Genomic DNA, 22,570 nt, shown 5'->3' on the forward strand with positions numbered 1-22,570 from the left:
GCCATTGACTTAAAGTTGGCATTTGGATGTGTTACTTTTAAATGTACAGTATGTTAATAAATATAATACGAATTGCAAAACTCTCTGGTAAAATTAACAGAATTTTTCTTGATATTATATTGATATTTTTCTTACCTATATATCGTCCACATATCGTCCATAGCCGTACGCTACAGTCACTACTACAAGTTATCAGCAATTCTTTATCCTCTGCGTACGAGACGCTTGCTATGCTTGCCAAATGCGCGCGAAATGAGTTTAATTTTGGTGGCCATTTCAGAGTTTTCTCCGGGTTTGTTGTCGCCGGTGGTGGCCTGAACCCAGACAGGATTTTATCCTCGTATTTTTGAGTTAATGATTTCAAAATGTCGGTTTGCTTTGTGTACGGAAATCGGCTTCGTCGTTTTGCAGTATCGCGATCGGCCGAGTCTTTGCGTCTATTATCAGATGGGTTTATGCAGTATTCTGTTATGTCCCAAACCTGTGGATTAACACAACAACTGTAAATACATTTTCACATTCATAGTAATCAATATTATCGACAGGCATATTCGACTGGTCGCTTTACGAGCTTCTCAAATTGCTCGCAAATATCTAGTCGCAGAGCAAGGAGTCAAAACAGATCAGTCGTAGACTTCTTTCAAAATCAATGTTACATGTAGGCCTACAATTTTCCTGTGTGTATGTAGAATCTCGTCTGTTTTAACAACTGTGTTTGTAAAAATCCTGAATTAAATATCTTTTATGGTACTTATAGTTTAAGTATATTGTCCATGAAATAGTTAACACTGCTGCAAATCTATAGATTAAAATAACTATTAGGCTTTTCTTGTTGTTATTTTCATATGTTTGTTTATATTTTCATCCTGTATTTGGTGTATAGGCCTACACTGTTGGATGTGAAAGAATAAGATACAAAAATAAATACAAAAGTCGAATAAGTCTTTTGTGATTATTATTTCTATCATGATTACATTTGACGACAAAAAAATGTATAAGAAAATTTACAAAGAATTTACCTTAATATATCCTAATGTATCGCCTGTTATCAGAAATTCATTTTTGCTGTCTGTAGTCATAGCAACAACAGCTTCATTCGGTTTGTGTGCGGCATTAAACTGGCCCAGTAAGCCTCCTTTGTGATGTATCGACCAGGCTCGAACCCAGCCTTCAGCCCCACTTGCTATCAACGTAGCGGTGTCTTTGTCATTTGGACGTGTTTGTAAGAACAAAACCTAAACAAAAATTAGGCGTAGATATTACGATATTTATATTAATTTATAGACCAATGAATAAGCTAACAGACCTCGAATAATAGGTCCGAGGAGTCCTATCGTAGTTGACTTGTGCTCAGACGTTATGCTTAGTACGGACTACAATGCACAGCTTAACATATGGCCACACCTTTACAACGTATCAATCATTAACTATTTTGATAATGTATTCGAGTTAAAACACACTCTCAGAAGACTACAAACTTACACCAGAAAGGCCGCGTGGCCCAACGGATAAGGCGTCCGACTTCGAATCGGAAGATTGTGGGTTCGAGTCCCATCGTGGTCGATATTTTTTTCTCTTTGTTTTGCATTTAGACAACGTTTATGTCGAGTTTATGAATTTGTATTTCTTTTACCAGGGAAAAAAGGAATAGGCCTCACTAGTTAGTTTATCGATAAAAACACTAACCTTATCAACCGAGGCTTCGTGTTTTCTACTGTATTCTCCATAGTTGTCTGCATCAATGAAAAACTCTGACGATTTCCCCGCCATTTTATCCAAAGCACTGATCTCTTTTGGTGGGTCATTCGAGCTATGTTCGTCTGCAGTGTCTGTCACAAATGTACGGCTGCTGTCAGGCCGCGAGGACGTGTTCTCTGTGTTGCCATCTTCAGCGACGCTATTTCTACTTTTCTTATTTATTGAGGGAAGAACAGTCGTACCACTTAGTTCTCTAACTTTGCCTACACTCTCTGCGTCGTCTGCTGTAAATGACCCACGCGTGCTCTTTCTTCCGACGGACTGATCGACCGACTGACCATCATCTGATTTACTATAAGTGTTTCCGCATGGTAATTTTAAATTTGAGAGTCTGTCAAGTTTGGTTGTGCTGCCCTCAATTTTTGGAAAACTTTGTTTCGATTCATATCTGTCCATAAGGGTTGATGTGGCTGTGTGGCCGACAGACTGACCTTTAGCACTCTCATTTGCGTTCAGTCTGCAAAGCGCATGCGCTGTTTCCAGTGACCATATCAAAATGTCTCCATCGTAGGATGATGTTGCTATGATACTAGGATCATAATACGATAACGATAAAATATCTTCTTTATGTTTCGATTCCCATTGCCTGGAATAATCATCCTCATTAGAATCACTAAACAACAAGGGAAAAATAATGATGATTAATTTACATTTTAAATATTAAAAATGTATTGTCCCCAAAAAACATAAAAAATGAAGATGATTTAAATCAGACTCTGAATATGTTATTTTGTAGTTTTAATAAAGTTAATCACTTCCGTAAAAAAAACAAAAGAAAAATGTTTTAATTTATAAAATAACAAAATAAAAACTTTGACCATTTGTTTGCTTTAAAGTACAGTCTTTTCAGGTAAATACATTTTTTTCGATCCAAGTTTTGGTGAAAGTGGATAACTATTAGTATTATGTTACATTAAAATTGCATATTTAAAAAAAAATTGTTACGAATTATTTTTATCAGGGGGAGTTTTCGATTTGAGACGACCGACGACCAAACTACATCGTGTTAATTCATTGTGCGCATGCAGGGATATGCGTTTCCTTTCTCCTCACACCTCGACACAGTGTTTATGGAGTTTAGGTCCAGGAACAATCGATGAAACATTGGTTGGTCGTCGCAATTGGAATCGAAAGATCACTATTTTAAGAGCTGGTTATGCCACCGACGCACTGCACAGATACATTATCGTTGTTCCACTACAACGAAACGCATCGACGTTTTGACGCAAAGTGATGTATTGCGTAATTATATGCGAGAACCGACGACGCAACAATGCTACAAATATCGCAGATTTGATTTCACGCAGGCGAGGGCAAACACAATTATCGGAAGGGCATTTTCTTACGTTGCATAGGTTGCTTTGCATCCTAGTGGGAACCACAATTTAAGGCTATTAACAATAGTCTTTGAATTCAATAGAATTATACAAAAAAAGTACAAATTAAAAATATGATTGTAGTTAAAGCAAATAAAAGCCTGCTCTATTGCCTTAACTTGCTAACAATAACATTTTATCAATTGAAACCATAAACTTTGCAATGAATAGAGCCACCAATAAAGTGATAAATAAAATCCCTATTGAATTCATAACAAGGACATCAAAATGCAAGAATGATTAGACGGACACGTGATGGCCGTTATCGACTTCCGTACAGTAATGACCACATGACCCCTCTCCTTTGTCTCGTAATTCTCAAAACGTGTGGCGACAGCGTAGTAAAAATACGCAAATCCCACTAACAATACTTAAGCATTTTAATTGGCCATAAAAGAACGATTGAATAATTGTTAAATAATTCTTAAGACGGTTTAATACTTATTTATCCTAGTTTAAGCCAGCAGAGCTTTAGGATATAGTCGCTGCTGCAGTATTCTTCTCAATTTGTTCAGATTGGAGTAAGTCTTTTTTTGTAGGCTTCAAGACAGGCGCAATCTCTTCGTATATTGTCTAAGTTTTTATGTCACCGATATTTTATCATATCAGCCTTATTTAATTGTCATTTTTTTTTTCTCTTTTACCATGCCACCTAGATTGTTTTAGATCTAGTTTAAGTAGCACAGGAGGCGCCTGAGATAACCGAGACAGAGCTGGTGCTGACCGGGCTTCAATTAGACCGATCCCTGGTTAGCGACGAAGGCGTAACGCCTTACTTCGGTTTGGTTTTTTTTTTCTTTTGGCATGGTTAGAATCCCTTTTATTGTATTAGTTTATGTACAGCGCTTAGAGGTTTCACAACATTAGGCGCTATATAAATCAAGGATATTAATATTATTATTACTTACATATAAGTGGTAACACGTCTATTCCATCCTGCTGTTACGATTCTCTGCCGTGGTACAACAATACCTGTAATCTAAAATAAGAGGGGAAAGTCCAAATAACTATATAAATGAGATGAAAATAGTCAAAATAGCAATATAAAAACGAACAAAAATATATTCATTTCATAATGACATTTCATAACAATTATAATTTATAGGCAACATCTTGAGTCAAAGATGCTCTCCAGGTAGAATGCCGTCCTGAGATGAGTAGTAGTAATTAGTACAGTTTTGTTTCTATGGATCAGAGATTGCGAAATAAAAGATTGAATGAATGAATGAATTAATAAAATAATCAAATTTAAATTAATATTTTTCACAGGCACAAATTAATTCAGTCTTTTTTCCTCACCTCAAACGAGTCATAAACTTCAAGTTCCCGTAAACAAGCACCATTATTGAAGTTCCAGATTTTAACCGTTCCATTTCTACCACCGGTAACTAATCGGCGTCCAGTCGGGTCGAAGGTCATAGCCGTAATTTCTGCGCACTTTTCTACACACTTTTCTACGTATTTGTGCGCATTGGCAAATTGTATAGTCTTCAGTCCAGTCATTATGTCCCAGACGCTAACAACCGAATCGTGACAACAGCTAACGACTTGGTTGAATAGGCTATTGTAAATTGCTTCGGTGACTGGTTTGTTGTGTGAGGTCACTTCTTCTTCTTCACCTTCGATTTCCCATTTATGTTCCAAAAGGGCCAACTGCAATACAACAAAAATATATATACAGTTTTACCTTGATAAATAAGTAATGTTTATAAAATGAATCTAAAAAAACCCAGGTTATTTTGGTCAAAAATATTCGACCACGATGGGACTCGAACCCACAATCTTCCGATTCAAAGTCGGACGCCTTATCCGTTGGGCCACGCGGCCGTCCGATTCAAACACGATCTGTGAGGTCTCATGGCAATATCAAAACCCTTTAGAGTTATTATTAAAAGTTAATAAATGATTTGCTACATTGGAAAAACAAAAGTACTATTACTGTAACTATAATTTTTTAATTCATTACTTTAGATGTTTTAATAAAAGTTTAACAATATTGCAAATCCAAAAACAGACTACATAGGGGCTGTTCAAGTCAAACCCAGTAAATACGACATTAGTATAATGTACTTAGTTAGTTATCGGTGTGTAGAAGAATATATACAGTTTTACATTCATCAATAAATAATGTTTGTAAAATTAATTTAAAAAACCAAGGTTATTTTGGTCAAAAAGTTTCGACCACGATGGGACTCGAACCCACAATCTTCCGATTCGAAGTCGGACGCCTTATCCGTTGGGCCACGCGGCCGTCTGATTGAAACACGATATGTGAGGTCTCATGGCAATATCAAAACTTTTTGCGTTATTATTAAAAGTTAATAAATGATTTGCTACATTGGAAAAACAAAAGTAATATTACTGTAACTATAATTTTTAATTCATTACTTTAGATGTTTTAATAAAAGTTTAACAATATTACAAATCCAAAAACAGACTACATAGGGGCTGTTCAAATCAAACCCAGTAAATACGACATTAGTATAATGTACTTAGTTAGTTATCGGTGTGTAGAAGAATATATACAGTTTTACATTCATAAATAAATAATGTTTGTAAAATTAATTTTAAAAACCCAGGTTATTTTGGTCAAAAAGTTTCGACCACGATGGGACTCGAACCCACAATCTTCCGATTCGAAGTCGGACGCCTTATCCGTTGGGCCACGCGGCCGTCTGATTGAAACACGATATGTGAGGTCTCATGGCAATATCAACACTTTTTGAGTTATTATTAAAAGTTAATAAATGATTTGCTACATTGGAAAAACAAAAGTAATATTACTGTAACTATAATTTTTAATTCATTACTTTAGATGTTTTAATAAAAGTTTAACAATATTACAAATCCAAAAACAGACTACATAGGGGCTGTTCAAATCAAACCCAGTAAATACGACATTAGTATAATGTACTTAGTTAGTTATCGGTGTGTAGAAGAATATATACAGTTTTACATTCATAAATAAATAATGTTTGTAAAATTAATTTTAAAAACCCAGGTTATTTTGGTCAAAAATATTCGACCACGATGGGACTCGAACCCACAATCTTCCGATTCGAAGTCGGACGCCTTATCCGTTGGGCCACGCGGCCGTCTGATTGAAACACGATATGTGAGGTCTCATGGCAATATCAAAACCTTTTGAGTTATTATTAAAAGTTAATAAATGATTTGCTACATTGGAAAATCAAAAGTAATATTACTGTAACTATAATTTTTTAATTCATTACTTTAGATGTTTTAATAAAAGTTTAACAATATTGCAAATCCAAAAACAGACTACATAGGGGCTGTTCAAATCAAACCCAGTAAATACGACATTAGTATAATGTACTTAGTTAGTTATCGGTGTGTAGAAGAATATACAGTTTTAAATTGATAAATAAGTAATGTTTATAAAATGAATCTAAAAAAAACCCAGTTTATTTTGGTCAAAAATATTCGACCACGATGGGACTCGAACCCACAATCTTCCGATTCGAAGTCGGACGCCTTATCCATTGGGCCACGCGGCCGTCTGATTGAAACACGATCTGTGAGGTCTCATGGAAATATCAAAACCTTTTGAGTTATTATTAAAAGTTAATAAATGATTTGCTACATTGGAAAAACAAAAGTAATATTACTGTAACTATAATTTTTTAATTCATTACTTTAGATGTTTTAATAAAAGTTTAACAATATTGCAAATCCCAAAACAGACTACATAGGGGCTGTTCAAATCAAACCCAGTCAATACGACATTAGTATAATGTACTTAGTTAGTTATCGGTGTGTAGAAGAATATATACAGTTTTACATTCATAAATAAGTAATGTTTATAAAATTAATTTGAAAAACCCAGGTTATTTTGGTCAAAAAGTTTCGACCACGATGGGACTCGAACCCACAATCTTCCGATTCGAAGTCGGACGCCTTATCCATTGGGCCACGCGGCCGTCTGATTGAAACACGATCTGTGAGGTCTCATGGCAACATCAAAACCTTTTGAGTTATTATTAAAAGTTAATAAATGATTTGCTACATTGGAAAAACAAAAGTAATATTACTGTAACTATAATTTTTTAATTCATTACTTTAGATGTTTTAATAAAAGTTTAACAATATTGCAAATCCAAAAACAGACTACATAGGTGCTGTTCAAATCAAACCCAGTAAATACGACATTAGTATAATGTACTTAGTTAGTTATCGGTGTGTAGAAGAATATATACAGTTTTACTACATTCATAAATAAGTAATGTTTATAAAATTAATTTTAAAAACCCAGGTTACTTTGGTCAAAAAGTTTCAACCACGATGGGACTCGAACCCACAATCTTCCGATTCGAAGTCGGACGCCTTATCCGTTGGGCCACGCGGCCGTCCAATTGAAACACGATCTGTGAGGTCTCATGGCAACATCAAAACCTTTTGAGTGATCATTCAAAGTTAATAAATGATTCGCTATATTGGAAAAACAAAAGTAATATTACTGTAATTATAATTTTTAATTCATTACTTTAGATGTTTTAATAAAAGTTTAACAATATTGCAAATCCAAAAACAGACTAAATTGTGGGCTGTTCAAATCAAACCCAGTCAATACGACATTAGTATAATGTACTTAGTTAGTATGTGGTGTGTAGAAGAATATAATTATACAGTTTTACATTCATACATACGTAATGTTTATAAAATTAATCTTTAAAAAAAAGCTATGTTATTTTGGTCCAAAAATATTCTACCACGATGGGACACGAACCCACAATCTTCCGATTCGAAGTCGGACGCCTTATCCGTTGGGCCACGCGGCCGTCTGATTGAAAACTGGTCTGTGAGGTCTCATGGCAATATCAAAACCTTTTGAGTGATTCTCAAAAGTTAATAAATGATTCGTTAATATCACACATCATTGGAAAAATAAACCAGCATTATTACGGTAACTATAATCTTCAATTCATTACTTTTGATGTTTTCATAAAAGTTTTACAATCTTGACAATCACAAAGACAACATTGTGGGATGTTCACAACTCAGTCAATACGACTGAGTAGGGGAGGAGGTAGAAGAGGGCAGGCAGAGGGTGAAGTGGTTTCGTTGTATACCTACCTGATTTGTTCCTAGAATGAGTGATCCTGTCTTTGCGTGGAAGCACACTGTATTAATCATGTAAGGTCCAAGGTTTATGTTTCGCGGGTTGATCGTCTGCAAGCAAGTCTGATCGCGCATGTCCCACACTTTAATTCCCTATTGGTAGAAAAGAACAACTAAGTTGTACATTATAAGCATTGAAAAGCGCCTTGAGCACCTTTTGGAGGAGAAGTGTGCGCATTAAAATCTTATTATTATTATTTAAAATTAATCATTCAGTTTCTAGTTACCCAAGTCCTGTCAAGAAAAGACAGAGGGTCATCACAATTAACAAATAGGCTGACCTCTCCAAGTAGCCCACGCAGTGGTCAAAATGGAACTTCGAAGTTTCTCCAATCATTAGGAATCCCCTTCCCGACATATTGCAGAGTATGAATAATTACTGTTTACTAACACGAGTCCAAACAGAGAAACCAATTTGGTAAATTTTAATATTCACCTTATCTTTTCCTACAGTGATAATCTAAACATGAGTCCAAAAGGAGAAACCAATTTGGTAAATTTTAATATTCACCTTATCTTTTCCTACAGTGATAATCTAAACATGAGTCCAAAAGGAGAAACCAATTTGGTAAATTTTAATATTCACCTTATCTTTTCCTACAGTGATAATCTGAGCATGTTGTCCGTTTACTACCACATTGGTGACCGCTGAGGTATGACCCTTCATCATACCCGTTGCCTTCGACGTCACGTACGGGTTCCATATACGCACCGCGCGGTCCATTCCGCCAGTTACTTTAGATAAAATTAATAAAAAATATTGTATTCAAGAAGTTTTCCTAATTATAGTTCGCGTAAAAGTAATTTATTTAGTTTAGTTTAATATCATTTAATAACAAAATGCATTCATTATTTGTTTTACTGTTTAAAATTCATGATTGTTTCTGAATGCAATCAGGGAAGATTGAAATCAATTGTAATGTCACTCTATGTAATCAACTATATTCTAGTGTCGGAAATCGTAAACGGTGCGTTTTAACGTCGGAAATCATGAACACATGGCCCACATTAAATTACTATGACTAGATGGCACGCTCGCTTCGCTCGCGTACCATCTAGGTCGTGCCCACAGATGGTTCTCGAATACACAGTATTTCCAGCGAGAAAAAAATGGAGATTTCAAGTGTACGTACCGCAGGACTATAATACATTGTCGTTTACAGAAACGAATAAATATACACAATGATTTATGTAGTCAACCAAAATTAGCACCCTGGGAATTACTTCCGAGAGAGAAACAAAATGAGTCAAAATTTTTTATTTGGACTCATTTAAACAAACCCAATTTGTGTTTTGTATGTAACATTAAGGGTTGAGGGATGGGGGAAGAAGATAGGTACAAAGAGGAAACATGTTAAAATATATTCTTATCCACTCAGTAACGAAATATTGTTTTTAATGTGTTATAGGCCTATAAATAATATACCACTAAATACAGTAAAACATTTACGATTTAATACGGTACTTTGTTAAAACTCTCACTGTCATAGTCGATTGAAATAGTAAAGTACATGTAACGATACACCACTACGACGTTTATATATTTTTAAATTATTAATTAATACAAACGTTGAGAAGCAACTGTCAGTAATAACGTTTATTTATTTGTATATTAAATCTAAATCTATACCTCTATGGTTAAACCAAATAATTTGGAATGTTTATTTGTATATTATATGTTTATAATCTAACAGTAGGGCCTACCCACACTCACAGTAATAAAGTTTATTTGTATATATTTTTATATTACATCTAACAGTACCAACACTCACAGTAAGAAATTTGCGATTCAAATTGCGATCAAAAGTGGTTAATACCTTAACAGTATTGTACAGCATTGCAATACTATTTATGTTTATTCTCCAAGGGGGCCCATAAATCTAAATCTATACCTCTATGGTTAAACCAAATAATTTGGAATGTTCCATTCATCACAAATCAATACATTTGTAAAAACGTATATTAAATGTATCAAAATAGTATTTTTTAAAGAAAATCGGCCTGTCTTCAACATTATGATGCTGTACTCGAACTGTTCAACCGGTTTTCAGCTATTAAAAACAATTATCGTAGGAGGAGATAGGAAAATGCGAAGCCTCCTCGCATTTTTGTGGCGGGTATTTTTCAAGATGGACATCCATTAGACAGTGTATACCACGATCGGAAAACACCCCTATTTGGGGCAAATCGTTGAACCTAAATTCGTTTTAATCGTCAATAACTAATTATCTAACTTAATTTAATTAGTAAACAGGGTTACATCAGGTGGTTAAAATCAGTACCGAAAGTACGAACCAACTTTATATACCATCGAGTAAAAATTCTAGAAGTAAGGCGCGATTTACCGAATTTTGCCCTTACGTAAATTTATATATAGATATATAGTGCAGACTATTACGGACATCGTGAACGCACGGCCCACTTTAAAGTACCGTAAATAATGATTGTGTGATACATAAAGAATACTTGAAGAACGACTTATCAATTCAGTTCGTATACCACATGATATTTCACTCCAGATACACGATGACTTTAATCATCAACGTCGATTTATTTTTTCCAGAAATTATTTAGGTTTAGAAGAAGTCTAATTGAGGTATTGTTCCAGATTGAGAATAGTGTCCTCTACAGTGGCGGATCCAGTATTTTGAAACAGGAGAAGGGGCGGGGAGGGCGCCTAACGAATGAAGTTTGTACTTTTCCGAAACCTTGAAATATCGGAATGGTGTCCGGCGAGGTTTATTTTTTACCAACCCCGAAACCAGTTCTAGAAATACCGGGATGGTGTCCGGCGGCGGATAGTTTCACCATGTAGTTTAAGTTCTGTTTATTTGTTGTTAGCCGAAACATTTCAATGTAATTGTTTTTTATATGTTTACAAATGACAATAAATTTACTTGACTTGACGTATTCAGTGTTAATTCCTAAATAATAGAATACAGCTATCTTACCTATAATATTGTTTTCCTTACAGTAGTCGAAACAGAGCACACCTTTTCGAAGTTTAAAGAATGAACCACTTTAGTAGATAAAAGAAGAAACAAAAAATCGCCATTCAGAAAATCGACAAAAAACTTATTAAATACATATTATTTATCTTATCTCAATTTTATTCAAAGCGAAAGTTGAAACGATAAAGCAGTGGATTACATAAACATGTCAACTATGATCGTCAATTTTGACCGAATTTTATTTTTTTTAGTTTCGATCAATCAAATTGACTGTCTACAGTATCAAACTGGATAGGGTAACATTTGATGGTGTATACCCTTGATTTAACATGACACACAAGGTGGCATTGCGTGCGCATTATCTTAAGAAATAATACAAGTATAAATCAATCAAATATATACTACTAATTAAATGATATCTTTCAATCTTGTAATATCTTCATATTTCCGCCCTCTCCCTCCCCCTAATTTATATAGGATATTACTCATATTAATCAAACATTATTATATCATTCATAATTATTTTAGGACGATAGGTTTAATATTTCATAATTTATTAATAATGTTTTCTGTTTCCTAAACACGCATGTTACATGGTTTATCAATATAAACAGCAGACTTGGTTGGCTGTTTATTTATTTATCCATCAAGATAAAACGCTTAGAATACACTGGTTGTTTTCTAATATAAAATAAATTATAAATGTTGAGTGAGGTCAAATGTATAGCCTAAATGTAATGGTGAATATGTTCTCAGAACAACATATTACATGCGTAAAGCTCTGTCTACACTGTCAAACTAGTTTGACAAAAAAAAGTGTGATGTACCCAAATATGGTAGTGATGTGCCAAAATACGTTAGTGATATGACATCATCATGTTTATATATGGGCACATCACATTTTTTTTGTCACATAATGTTTGATAGTGTAGACAAAGCACATATTCGGGATACGCACATACAAGGCGAAAAGCTAGTATAAAGTAAACCCAACTGTTTAAAAAGACAATTGTTATCATTACTATGGAACGCCGTTTACGCAACATTTTGATGATATGAATTTTATGACGCGATATGTGAATGAAATGCATCGATATGAATTGAATGGCGCGATATATGAATGAAATGTTTTGAATTGAATGCTTTGAATTGAATGTTTTGAATGAAATGTTTTGAATGAAATGTTTTGAATTGAATGTTTTGAATAAAATGTTTTGAATGAAATGTTTTGAACGAAATGTTTTGAATGAAATGTTTTGAATGAAATGTTTTGAATGAAATGTTTTGAATGAAATGTTTGAATTGAATTGAAAAGTCAAACTATTGGCGGCGTATGTCATTCCCGCTCGCGATTTTGTTTTAACCTCTTAGGCCTAAGCCTGGGTACCCTCATCTCCTTTCCACGCTGTCATCAATATGGATCAAAACAAAACAACATTTCATTCAAAACATTGCATTCAAAACAATTTATTCAAAACATTTCATTCAAAACATTCAATTCAAAGCATTCAATTCAAAACATTTTATTCATATATCGCGCCATTCAATTCATATCGATTCATTTCATTCACATATCGCGTCATAAAATTCATATCATTGAAATGTTGCGTAAACGGCGTTCCATACATTACTGTTTTTTGCTGAATAAAGTGTAAAATGTAAAATAGTGTACCTTTTTTTTCCTTCAAGGGGTCCGATGTACAATGACGTATCGTTAGTTGTTGAACACGATACGAATGAATGCAGGTTGTCGCAGTACTTAACTTTTCGGACCCAGTCATCGTGAAGGGACTAAAATTAAAAATAAAGCCGAAATCAATCAATGAAACATTGTCAAGCTCTGTCTACATTATCAAACTAGTTTTTACAAAATAAAAGTGTGACGTGCCCAAATATGGTAGTGATATGACATCCTCATGTCCATATATGGGCACATCACATGTTTTTTGTCACATAAAGTTTGCTAGTGTAGGCAGATATTTCATTCATATTGGGTATACTATAAAAAGCAAACGCAAAATAATTAAACAATCATTTTACTTACAGAACACCTAATGGCTTTCACGCCTTTGACACTTCCTCTTAAAAGATCCGGAAATGGAACACGACGCGATCCGACTGAAATATAAAAAAACAGTAGAGGATGAGTGGAAGTCATCGTGTTATTAGTGGGGAAAGGTTTGGGGAAAGGTTTGTGGAAAGGTTGAATAAAAAATGTTTCATTATAAGATGGAGGAAGAATTTCATTTCCTCCATGATTATAAAAACCAATTACAAAAACAGTTTTACATTATTTATACTAATTTTATTTGGATGAACATCCAAAACCCACCCTCGTAACACATTGCGCTTCACAAGAACAAACATTTGCCAGAATTCAGAAATATGCAAGTTAAAAAGCGAGTTTTAAAAAGCTATCCTAAAATAATTTAAGTTGCTTGACGTGTATAAAAATGCAACTCATTTCAAAAGGGAAGACAGAGGTAAAAAAAAAGAACGCTAACTATAATGATGTGGACATAATCAGCAGCAAGTCGGGTTTTCAATTAATTTAACTATACAATGTCCCAATTTAACGTCCCATACCCTAAGGTACCTCACCAAAAGTGGCTCTTCCTTTGACCAGATGGGATGGCTGAGCAAATGGACACGCGCAGCTGTCATGCTTGAACAAGCACGAAAATAAATAGACAACAAACAATACAGCTGTCACTATGAATAAATTGAACTTAAATAAATAGGCCACGAACTTGAAAATATAAAACAGATTGCGCGCGTGGACATCTAACATATTAATGTGATTGCAAATACTAATCTGATATGATTCATTATTATGACCGCGAATTCTAATTTAATGTTAGTTTATTCCCTGGTGAAGTCAAGACAACTTCTGCAGACAAACAACACGTGGTTCAGAGCAGCCAAAATATCCTACTATACGTTATATCAATTCAGAGCATTTTACAATTATTAATTTAATTTGTAATTTAATATATAAACAATTATAATAAATAGATAACAAAGGCATAATGTTAAATGTTTAAAGAAGGTAACTTGCGCCCTCATCGCTACACGTTTATTTGGAACATTGTTAGTGCAGTAATTAAACATATTATTACATGATATCAATTATGTTTTTGAAATCAAATTTTCGTTTTCAGTGAAGGTAAAAATTAACGTTGAACTTACCAACGTTTCGTGCGTTAGCATCGCACTTTTTCAAGGTAGTGGTGTCAGCTTGATTTCAAAAATATTTTATCAATTATGTTATTCGTAATATTTCTTCAGTGACGCCATGATAAAAAGACACACATTTTACGTGCGCGTACAAAAGTAGTGTAATGTTCAACACAATTTGAGCGCACTTATTTGTTCCTCAATATTGGGACGCGGAAGAAATAGTAGGATACCTGACTTAGCGTTTTGTTGTCCAAATAAGGCTGAGCCCAGCGCTTCAGTAAAGATAATGGCCGACACACCTCCAGCCGAATCACCGAACATTAAAACAGCATTATTCATGTTTTTCTTGTCGAACCTTAAACAGAATGATCAGATCATTAACAACATTGAAATAATAGAATTACGTGCGTTGACACTAATGATTGATTCCCACTTGGACGCAATGTAACAACGTAGACACAACAACGCACGTGAGTTGACCAATCACAAGTGACGGTTCGGATGATCCATCGCGTCGTGATTGGTCAATTACTTACGTTCGTTCGTACGTTCTTGTGACGCCTACATCCTTGTGAGAACTAAGGTTTAGTAGGGCCGCCAAAATGACTATAAGTAATGGTAAATAACTCACCAGTAATCCATACATAGTGCTGGGTATTCCAGACCAGACACTTGGAAACATTTATCAAACTTGCTGGCATTTATATCATAAAAGCCTAAACAATACAATGATATACAATTCATAACATTAAATAATAATAATGTCATATTGACAATAAAATAATAATGATACTGAAAAAAACAGCAATGAAGATGATGCCAAAAAAACTCCATGATAATGACAACAAATAGATGATGACGTAGTTAATCAAATTATGACGATGGATATTATGATAATGGTTATGATCACGAATGATTCAATGACGATAATACTGATTATGATGATGGTAATGATGATGATGATTATGATGATGATGATAATGATTATGATGATGATTATGAAGATGATGATAATGATGATGATGATGGTGATGATTATGACGATGATGATGAAGACGGTCATTATAAGGATGATAATGATGATAATGAAATTCTGTTTAGATATACCGTAGGCTTAGTTTTCATCGTAGCCTACCAATACCATACAAGGTATTATATTATCATCCTAAATATGCTAATAAAACCTTCGTATATTTATTACAGAGAACAATTATCAAATAAAGCAGAACGAAGGTCGAAAAATGAAATGGTTACCCGTTACAAATTTAAAAATCTTAATTTGTATGCATTACATTGTTTGTTCGATAATTGTGCAATACAAACGTCAAACGAGTCCTGAATATCATATCACCTAGGTTACATAGTCCTATATGTTTAAACGAGTTTACTCTCATTAATAACAATTTAAATCATAAATGAGTCCTATAAAACATATTATTACTTTGCAATTACAGCTATTTCTTAAATTAATAGTAACGGGAATATGTTGCGGTTCAGATAAAATAGTAACTACTTTGGGCAACTTCGTTGAACATTTATTGTGTCACACAGGTCGTGGAGATTAAATCTTATTTAAGATTAGATTTCCAAAATACCAATATTACGTATTTTAGATGGGTACATTGTGTCATGTATGGACAGTGTGAATTTAAGTTCTGTCTACACTATCAAACTTTATGGGACATTATGTCACTACCATATTTGGGTATGTCACTACCATATTTGGGTATGTCACTACCATATTTGGGTATGTCACTACCATATTTGGGCACATCAAAGTTTCTTTACTTTTTACTATAGTTTGAAAGTGTAAAAAGAGCTTTAGTTCGGGTCGTGCAAAAAAACAAACATGCCACTGGTGGAATTTTATTTAAAACGTTGGCTTGATGCTCACAGCTCAGAAACATTCTTAATAATTATTATAAGTTTTAATTATAATATCTTCCCTATTGCTTATTAGTATAGATTTATAATGCAGATAGACAAAGAAAAGTATGTTGTATAAATAGACCAACATAAAGTAAAAGTTTGTGTGTACTTTGATGCAGATGGACGTGTATGACTCGACAAATATTTATTTACTTAACCCATTTTTCTTGAGTCCAGGGAAACTTACTTATGTCTCTTTCCGTTGACGAAATTGATATCATGTTAACATTCGACATACACACTAAGTCTGTTAGCCACATGGGTTTGGTCTTTTCCCGCGGCTGTTCAATCTGTCGGTTGTGAGAAGAAGAAGAAGAAAACGACTATTAATGAGGTTGGCCGAAATTCCAGGACGGTTACTGGGTTATGCAATGCGACGAGCGCGACAAGTTCCGCACCTGCTACAGCCGCTTGCGTAGTAGTTATCATTAGGTACAAGGCAGACATGATTAAGCTAGCCGGCGACATATTATAGGGTACTTTATTAATGAAACGTATGTATGGAATGAATTAGTAAACATTAGTCATGCTGCATTCGGTACATATAAATAAATTTGTATATAATACAGAAAGCCCAGATAAAGGCACTGACAGATTATCTGGGCATAGGTCGATAGCCCCTGCACCGTCGTTAGCGGGTTAACAAGAGATTACTGACGGCAGCCATCGCACTAACAAAGATGATTGGGGTTGACATGACGTCATAACCGCTACTTCTCAATTATTATAATATCTTTATTTGATAATTAATTCGATTAACTATTTCAATTTTTATAATAAAAAAGACAGAATAAAACGAATGGAGAATGTTTGTATAAAGTGGTCAAACCCAGAACTTCTTGGCGGAAGTAATAATTATATCATAGTATAATGGACAAGGATCCCATTTCAACACATCCCAACCAGACACTTTCGGCACATTTAAAAAAACAAGAAAAAAGCAACAGACGAGTCGTTCTTTACATTAAGAGTATCATTAAATAAACGCAGAACAAACAAACACGTCACCAACAGAAACACAAAATATTAAAAATTTCAATTATAAATTAATAATAAAAAAAATGTAAATCGCTCAAAGACCTTGTCATGTCAAATAATTTAACAAATTATTTACAATGTACATAATTTGGAATAGATAGTGGAAGTTTCTGTTGTATGTCCAACGTTAGTGTAACCTGTCACTATCATTTCTGTAAACTTTCGTGATCTTTCACAAAACAGCAATATGAAGGGTCACTTTGGGATTTGAATCGATTACGAATTGATTCTGTACAATTTAATGAAAACTGTTGCTTACAACAACCTCGCCAACAGGGTGAAGTTATCTGTGCGATGTTAGGATTTGGTTTAAATAATAGAAAATTTACTGGGTCATAAAAATATTACATTTTCGAAAAGTGAAACAATTTGAATACAGTAGAACCCATATCAAGGGAAACCTTCAGGACAAAGTGTCCTTTTAATAGGGGCGTCTTCTGAATAGTGGGTGGGGCCGGGGCGTAGTGTTAAAACATATTATTTTGATTGTCTCAAGCCTACTTGATGATTTGTATAGAGTTTGCACTTATTTTGAATTTGAATTTGAATTTCTTCTGAATTTGAATTTTGAATTTCTTTATTTAGTATTTCTTTATTTCTTTATTTTAGATGAATTAAATATGGAAAAATGCTTGACTATACTATAGTATAATACTGTATTATTATGATATTCTATTCAACCAACCAACATACCGTTGCAGAACGTATATGATGCATATCGGTTGTCCAAAAGTTGACCACGCCCTCTTTACTGACTGAGATGTAACGACCGCCATGTTCTTCTTCCTTCATGCCTCCATGACGATGACTTATTGTTTGGTAATATGCTACTTTTGTTATAGTATCTCGATGATTACTGAAAATATGATATTACATAAACGTTAATGTCACCACGAAAGAAGAGACAAAATGTGGACGCGCTCGTACTAAAGTCGCGAAAATATTATCAGCATTTAAAAGTTATCGTGAAATAAGTTTGTATTAATTACCGGTATTAGTCGTCAAGGTATCTTATGTTTGTATTAAAACACGATGTGTACATGCGTTTGGTCTGGTGGGTCACGTGGCGCAACGCATAGGCCTGAGACCCCTGGTTTAAGAACCCTAATTGGCCCTCTAAAGCTGAAGGCCTCGTGTGTTTTTAGTCTTTTTCGACATATATTAATGCCTGTTGTTTTCGTTTGGTCACTGCTCATGGGCCCCCATAAGCTCCGGGGCCCCTGGTGCTCATAGCCGTTACGCCACCGGTGGCCTGTTCGTCCCTAAATTCGTCTGAAGAACCGCACCCTCCTTACAATAATTCGATGTGTAGCGAGGTATCCGAATTGAATTCAAATTTACTGTATGTTTATTTTATCGTCTGCTCAACATCAAACGCCACCACAAAGGTCTGGTCTTCAGACGATGACTTTGCAGTTTCTTTACACGTTCAAGACGGCCACTGTTTCTCAACAGGTGGACCGCGTTGACACATGTTTTCAGGGTATTCATTCGTGTTTTTGTTGCAAAACATTTATTCATACCCTCCCTTCAAACAGGTCAGGAGGCTAAATGGTCACAGACGCCGGGGGAAATGGCGGCAACTGTGGGGAAAATGTTCACATTCTTGCAAACCACAATAAATCTAATAAGGATCGTGTTACGATTTAAAGACATCATCGTTACCTTGTAATTTCTCTCAATGGTCGAGGGAAGGGAATCTGCAAAAGATAAAAACACGAAATATATTGTGACACTAACTTGAACAACGCAATAGGCGTCACAAGTAAGCGTAACGCGTTCCATACGTTTACATGGTGACGCTTTACGCGTCGTTGTAATGGGACTACCATCTTTAACAAATCTTCTAGATACGAAACATTATCAATAAGACGATTATATTTTTAATAAAAATAGTTTCATAAGACTGAATAAAATTAGTCATTACTGGTTCGTGCCTTATTAAAAGTGTCGACAAAATAAACTAAGATAAAATAAGTAAAACAATTCGTAACGTAAACATTCATAAATAAGTAATCGCTTTTTAAACTGTTCCACAATAGTTGTAAATAATTAGGGCCAGGGACCTATAATATTATTATATGATGATGTAAAAATATCCAAGGTTTTTGAGAAAAAAATGTTAAAAAATATGTAAAGTACAATTATATGAACATATGCTAGTTCGATAAAGTCAATAACAATCGTATCAAAAATCTCCGATAAAAGTTGACCGAAAGAAAGGGAGGAGTCATAAACATTTAACCAATCAGCGTGACCGTAGTCGAGTGAAATGTACCCACACAAAGAGTTGAATAACATCCATCCACACTGTGTCGAAAGCGGCAGGCTGTTTCTTTTAGCACTGAAACCTGCGGCAAATAATTAAGTTAGCGGTCTAACAAGCTAAGTTCAATGTTTTTGTACATTATTCAGTGTCGCCTGCATACTGTCCATCATTGGCTTGGCTTAGAAAAAATTAGGACTTTACTCGATGCTTGCCAAGTCACGTGATGGAATGCAAAACATAACTAAACACATTTGTTGGTTAGTCAGAAGTTGTTTATCGGTCACTTTTTTTTCCCAAAGCAAGAAATCAGGTCAAAACATAATCATTTCAATGCAAGTTTCTGTTGAAATTAGTTCGAACCCTTTGCGTATCCCAGCGGAAATACAATGTAATGAAATTCACAATCATCTATAATGAAATCAGAAGTTGTCCACCTGTAGTCCAACATACGTCACTCGAACCACAAACATTTATGCTGACTCATTCGTCTAGGCTAACTGTTCGCATTCATTAAACCTTAATATCAGCAATATACTTATAATAAGGAAATGTATTAATGAGGTTGGAATGTCCGGTTGAGGCTTGGACGATTGGACAGGTGGCCCAGCACGCTGGCTACACGTGTTTATAAGTGAAAGGATTTTACGTTAGCCAAATAGGGCACTTAGTAGAGTAGAGGAGGTTTGGACTGAACCACAAATAAACGTTTGAAATTTGATATAGACGGAGTTAAAGTGGGCATATCTCTTGTCCGGTAATACGAAGTAATTAAAAGCGCAATGATATAAATAATTAAATAATTTCATTTGGTCTTTCAAATGTTTGTTGTGTTTATTTTAAGATTCTTTCTTCGTTTACTTGTAATTTTGTACATTGTTTACTGATACGTGTGTTTTTTGTTGTTGTTTACTGATTTGTTTGTTGTATATTTTTTACTTATTTGTTTGTTCAAAATTATTGTTAACTAATTCATGTGCTTGTTCTTTACGGATTCGATTGTTATGTTGTTTAGTTATTTGTTTGTTGTTTACTGATTTGTTTGTTGTAATTTGTTTAATGATTTGTTTGTTGAAATTTGTTTACTGATTTGTTTGTTGTAATTTGTTTACTGATTTGTTTGTTGAAATTTGTTTACTGATTTGTTTGTTGTAATTTCTTTACTGATTTGTTTGTTATAATTTGTTTACTGATTTGTTTGTTGTAATTTGTTTACTGATTTGTTTGTTGTAATTTGTTTACTGATTTGTTTGTTGTTTGCTGTTTAATGATTTGTTTGTTGTAATTTGTTTACTGATTTGTTTGTTGTAATTTGTTTACTGATTTGTTTGTTGTTTGTTGTTTACTGATTTGTTTGTTGTAATTTGTTTACTGATTTGTTTGTTGTATATTTACTGTTGTATGTTGTTTATTGATGTTTATGATAAACATAATTTATCGATGGAGATGAGCACATGCTGTCAAATTGTGTAATAGTTAATACATGGACCTATAATTAGATTATAATATATATAATTATATATATAATTATAGTTCCATTATACAAAGAACACCCAAAGTGTCTGCACGATAATGGGATAGTTTACAAAAAAGGATGGGTTCTGACGTCACGTGTTTATGGTATTTTACTTAATATGATAAAATCATGGACTTACATCTTTAAAGAGGTTACACATCAGGTCACGCTCTTGGTATTCAAATAGCATATACGATAAATATTCATCCTAAAACAACAAAAAATTACGATGTGTTAATACAAACAGTGACGTAAGCAGTTACTAGACAAACGTTGCTTTGAACGCCGACACCGTAAAAATATGAGTCAGGTGTGCCGAGTTAAGCTTGTTTCCTACCTGAACGCAAAGACATAGGCGCAAGGCAAGTGAGTTGACCAATCACAAGCGACAGTTCAAGTATTGTAATTCATCGTGACTGGCCTAACTACTTGCGTTGCGCTTATGTCCTTACGTTACGTTTAATGCTTGGTTCCCACTAGAGACGCAACACAAGGACGTAACGCAACGTAAGTGAATTGGCCAATCACAATCGATGGCTTATTCGGACTGTTGCTTGTCATTGGTCAATACGCTTGCGTTGCGTTTACGTCCTTGCGTTACGTTCTAGTGGGAACCACGCTTTAGGGATAACCAATCCGTACGAAGATGAAATATATACCAATACTTGTTGATGATATCTTATTTTAATTTTTAATAATTAACTTATAATATACTTTATTTTTTACCTACCCAATCTACGGTACCATCACAGTTGGCGTCAACTTTCATAAAGACAATAGCAAGTTCGTGATCATCAACCTACGGAAAGATCATAGCGTCATTAAGCGTGGTTCCCACTAGCGACGCAACACAAGGACGTAACGCAACGCAAGTGAATTGACCAATCACAAGCGATGGCTTATTCGCTTGTGATTGTCTATAACTTCGCTTGTCATTGGTCAACACGCTTACGTTGCGTTTACATCCCTGCGTTACGTTCTAGTGGGAACCAAGCTTAAACCTGTATATAACGTATGTGTATATTAACAGACACACTTGGTTGTAGTACTTTGATTTTAATTGATCATCAACCGACGAAATGATCATATGTCATTAACCTGTATAAAACGATGTCATGTATATTAATTTCGAGTAAACAGACAAACTTGGATGTAGTAGGCCTACTTTGATCTTAATCGAATCGCTTTTTTATTAACATACACGTGACATTCACGGTCTATAGGTTTTAGTGTGATGCATTACACACACCCAGTACCATAATTATTCTATCGTATGTGTTGTTGTAAACTAATTTTGAGCGATAAACATTAATGAAAGCGGTTTTTGTTAACGAACAAAACGATGTGTTTTGTCAAATCTGTAATAGAAATTTTACGTCGCACCTCAAAAGATGTCTGAAGTAGGGCGGAGAATTTT

General features: G+C 34.4%; 1 protein-coding gene and 8 non-coding genes across 9 annotated transcripts in view; 1 reads left to right on the forward strand and 8 right to left on the reverse strand.

Annotated features, from left to right (window-relative positions):
* The window catches only part of LOC140060206 (WD repeat-containing protein on Y chromosome-like), a 34,854-nt gene that overhangs the window by 5,102 nt on the left and 7,182 nt on the right, over positions 1-22,570 (reverse strand). The window contains exons 5-21 of the mRNA XM_072106319.1: positions 21,884-21,952; positions 21,293-21,361; positions 19,037-19,071; positions 18,065-18,227; positions 16,521-16,623; positions 15,036-15,120; positions 14,635-14,759; positions 13,269-13,342; positions 12,897-13,015; positions 11,225-11,292; positions 8,860-9,008; positions 8,229-8,366; positions 4,434-4,787; positions 4,043-4,113; positions 1,687-2,371; positions 1,020-1,235; positions 136-481 (exon numbers count right to left, since the gene is read on the reverse strand). Coding sequence (XP_071962420.1) covers positions 136-481; positions 1,020-1,235; positions 1,687-2,371; positions 4,043-4,113; positions 4,434-4,787; positions 8,229-8,366; positions 8,860-9,008; positions 11,225-11,292; positions 12,897-13,015; positions 13,269-13,342; positions 14,635-14,759; positions 15,036-15,120; positions 16,521-16,623; positions 18,065-18,227; positions 19,037-19,071; positions 21,293-21,361; positions 21,884-21,952 — 2,869 coding nt within the window. The remainder of the gene's footprint in view (positions 1-135; positions 482-1,019; positions 1,236-1,686; positions 2,372-4,042; positions 4,114-4,433; positions 4,788-8,228; positions 8,367-8,859; positions 9,009-11,224; positions 11,293-12,896; positions 13,016-13,268; positions 13,343-14,634; positions 14,760-15,035; positions 15,121-16,520; positions 16,624-18,064; positions 18,228-19,036; positions 19,072-21,292; positions 21,362-21,883; positions 21,953-22,570) is intronic.
* Positions 1,491-1,563, forward strand: Trnar-ucg (transfer RNA arginine (anticodon UCG)). The gene has a single exon. It is a non-coding gene; the product is annotated as a tRNA-Arg (tRNA).
* Positions 4,889-4,961, reverse strand: Trnaq-uug (transfer RNA glutamine (anticodon UUG)). Its single transcript has one exon. It is a non-coding gene; the product is annotated as a tRNA-Gln (tRNA).
* On the reverse strand, positions 5,313-5,385 carry Trnar-ucg (transfer RNA arginine (anticodon UCG)). The gene has a single exon. It is a non-coding gene; the product is annotated as a tRNA-Arg (tRNA).
* On the reverse strand, positions 5,735-5,807 carry Trnar-ucg (transfer RNA arginine (anticodon UCG)). The gene has a single exon. It is a non-coding gene; the product is annotated as a tRNA-Arg (tRNA).
* Trnar-ucg (transfer RNA arginine (anticodon UCG)) lies at positions 6,157-6,229 on the reverse strand. The gene has a single exon. It is a non-coding gene; the product is annotated as a tRNA-Arg (tRNA).
* Positions 6,580-6,652, reverse strand: Trnar-ucg (transfer RNA arginine (anticodon UCG)). The gene has a single exon. It is a non-coding gene; the product is annotated as a tRNA-Arg (tRNA).
* On the reverse strand, positions 7,003-7,075 carry Trnar-ucg (transfer RNA arginine (anticodon UCG)). The gene has a single exon. It is a non-coding gene; the product is annotated as a tRNA-Arg (tRNA).
* On the reverse strand, positions 7,429-7,501 carry Trnar-ucg (transfer RNA arginine (anticodon UCG)). Its single transcript has one exon. It is a non-coding gene; the product is annotated as a tRNA-Arg (tRNA).

The sequence above is a fragment of the Antedon mediterranea genome, chromosome 10, assembly GCF_964355755.1.
Source record: "Antedon mediterranea chromosome 10, ecAntMedi1.1, whole genome shotgun sequence".
In the NCBI taxonomy this organism is placed as follows: domain Eukaryota; kingdom Metazoa; phylum Echinodermata; class Crinoidea; order Comatulida; family Antedonidae; genus Antedon; species Antedon mediterranea.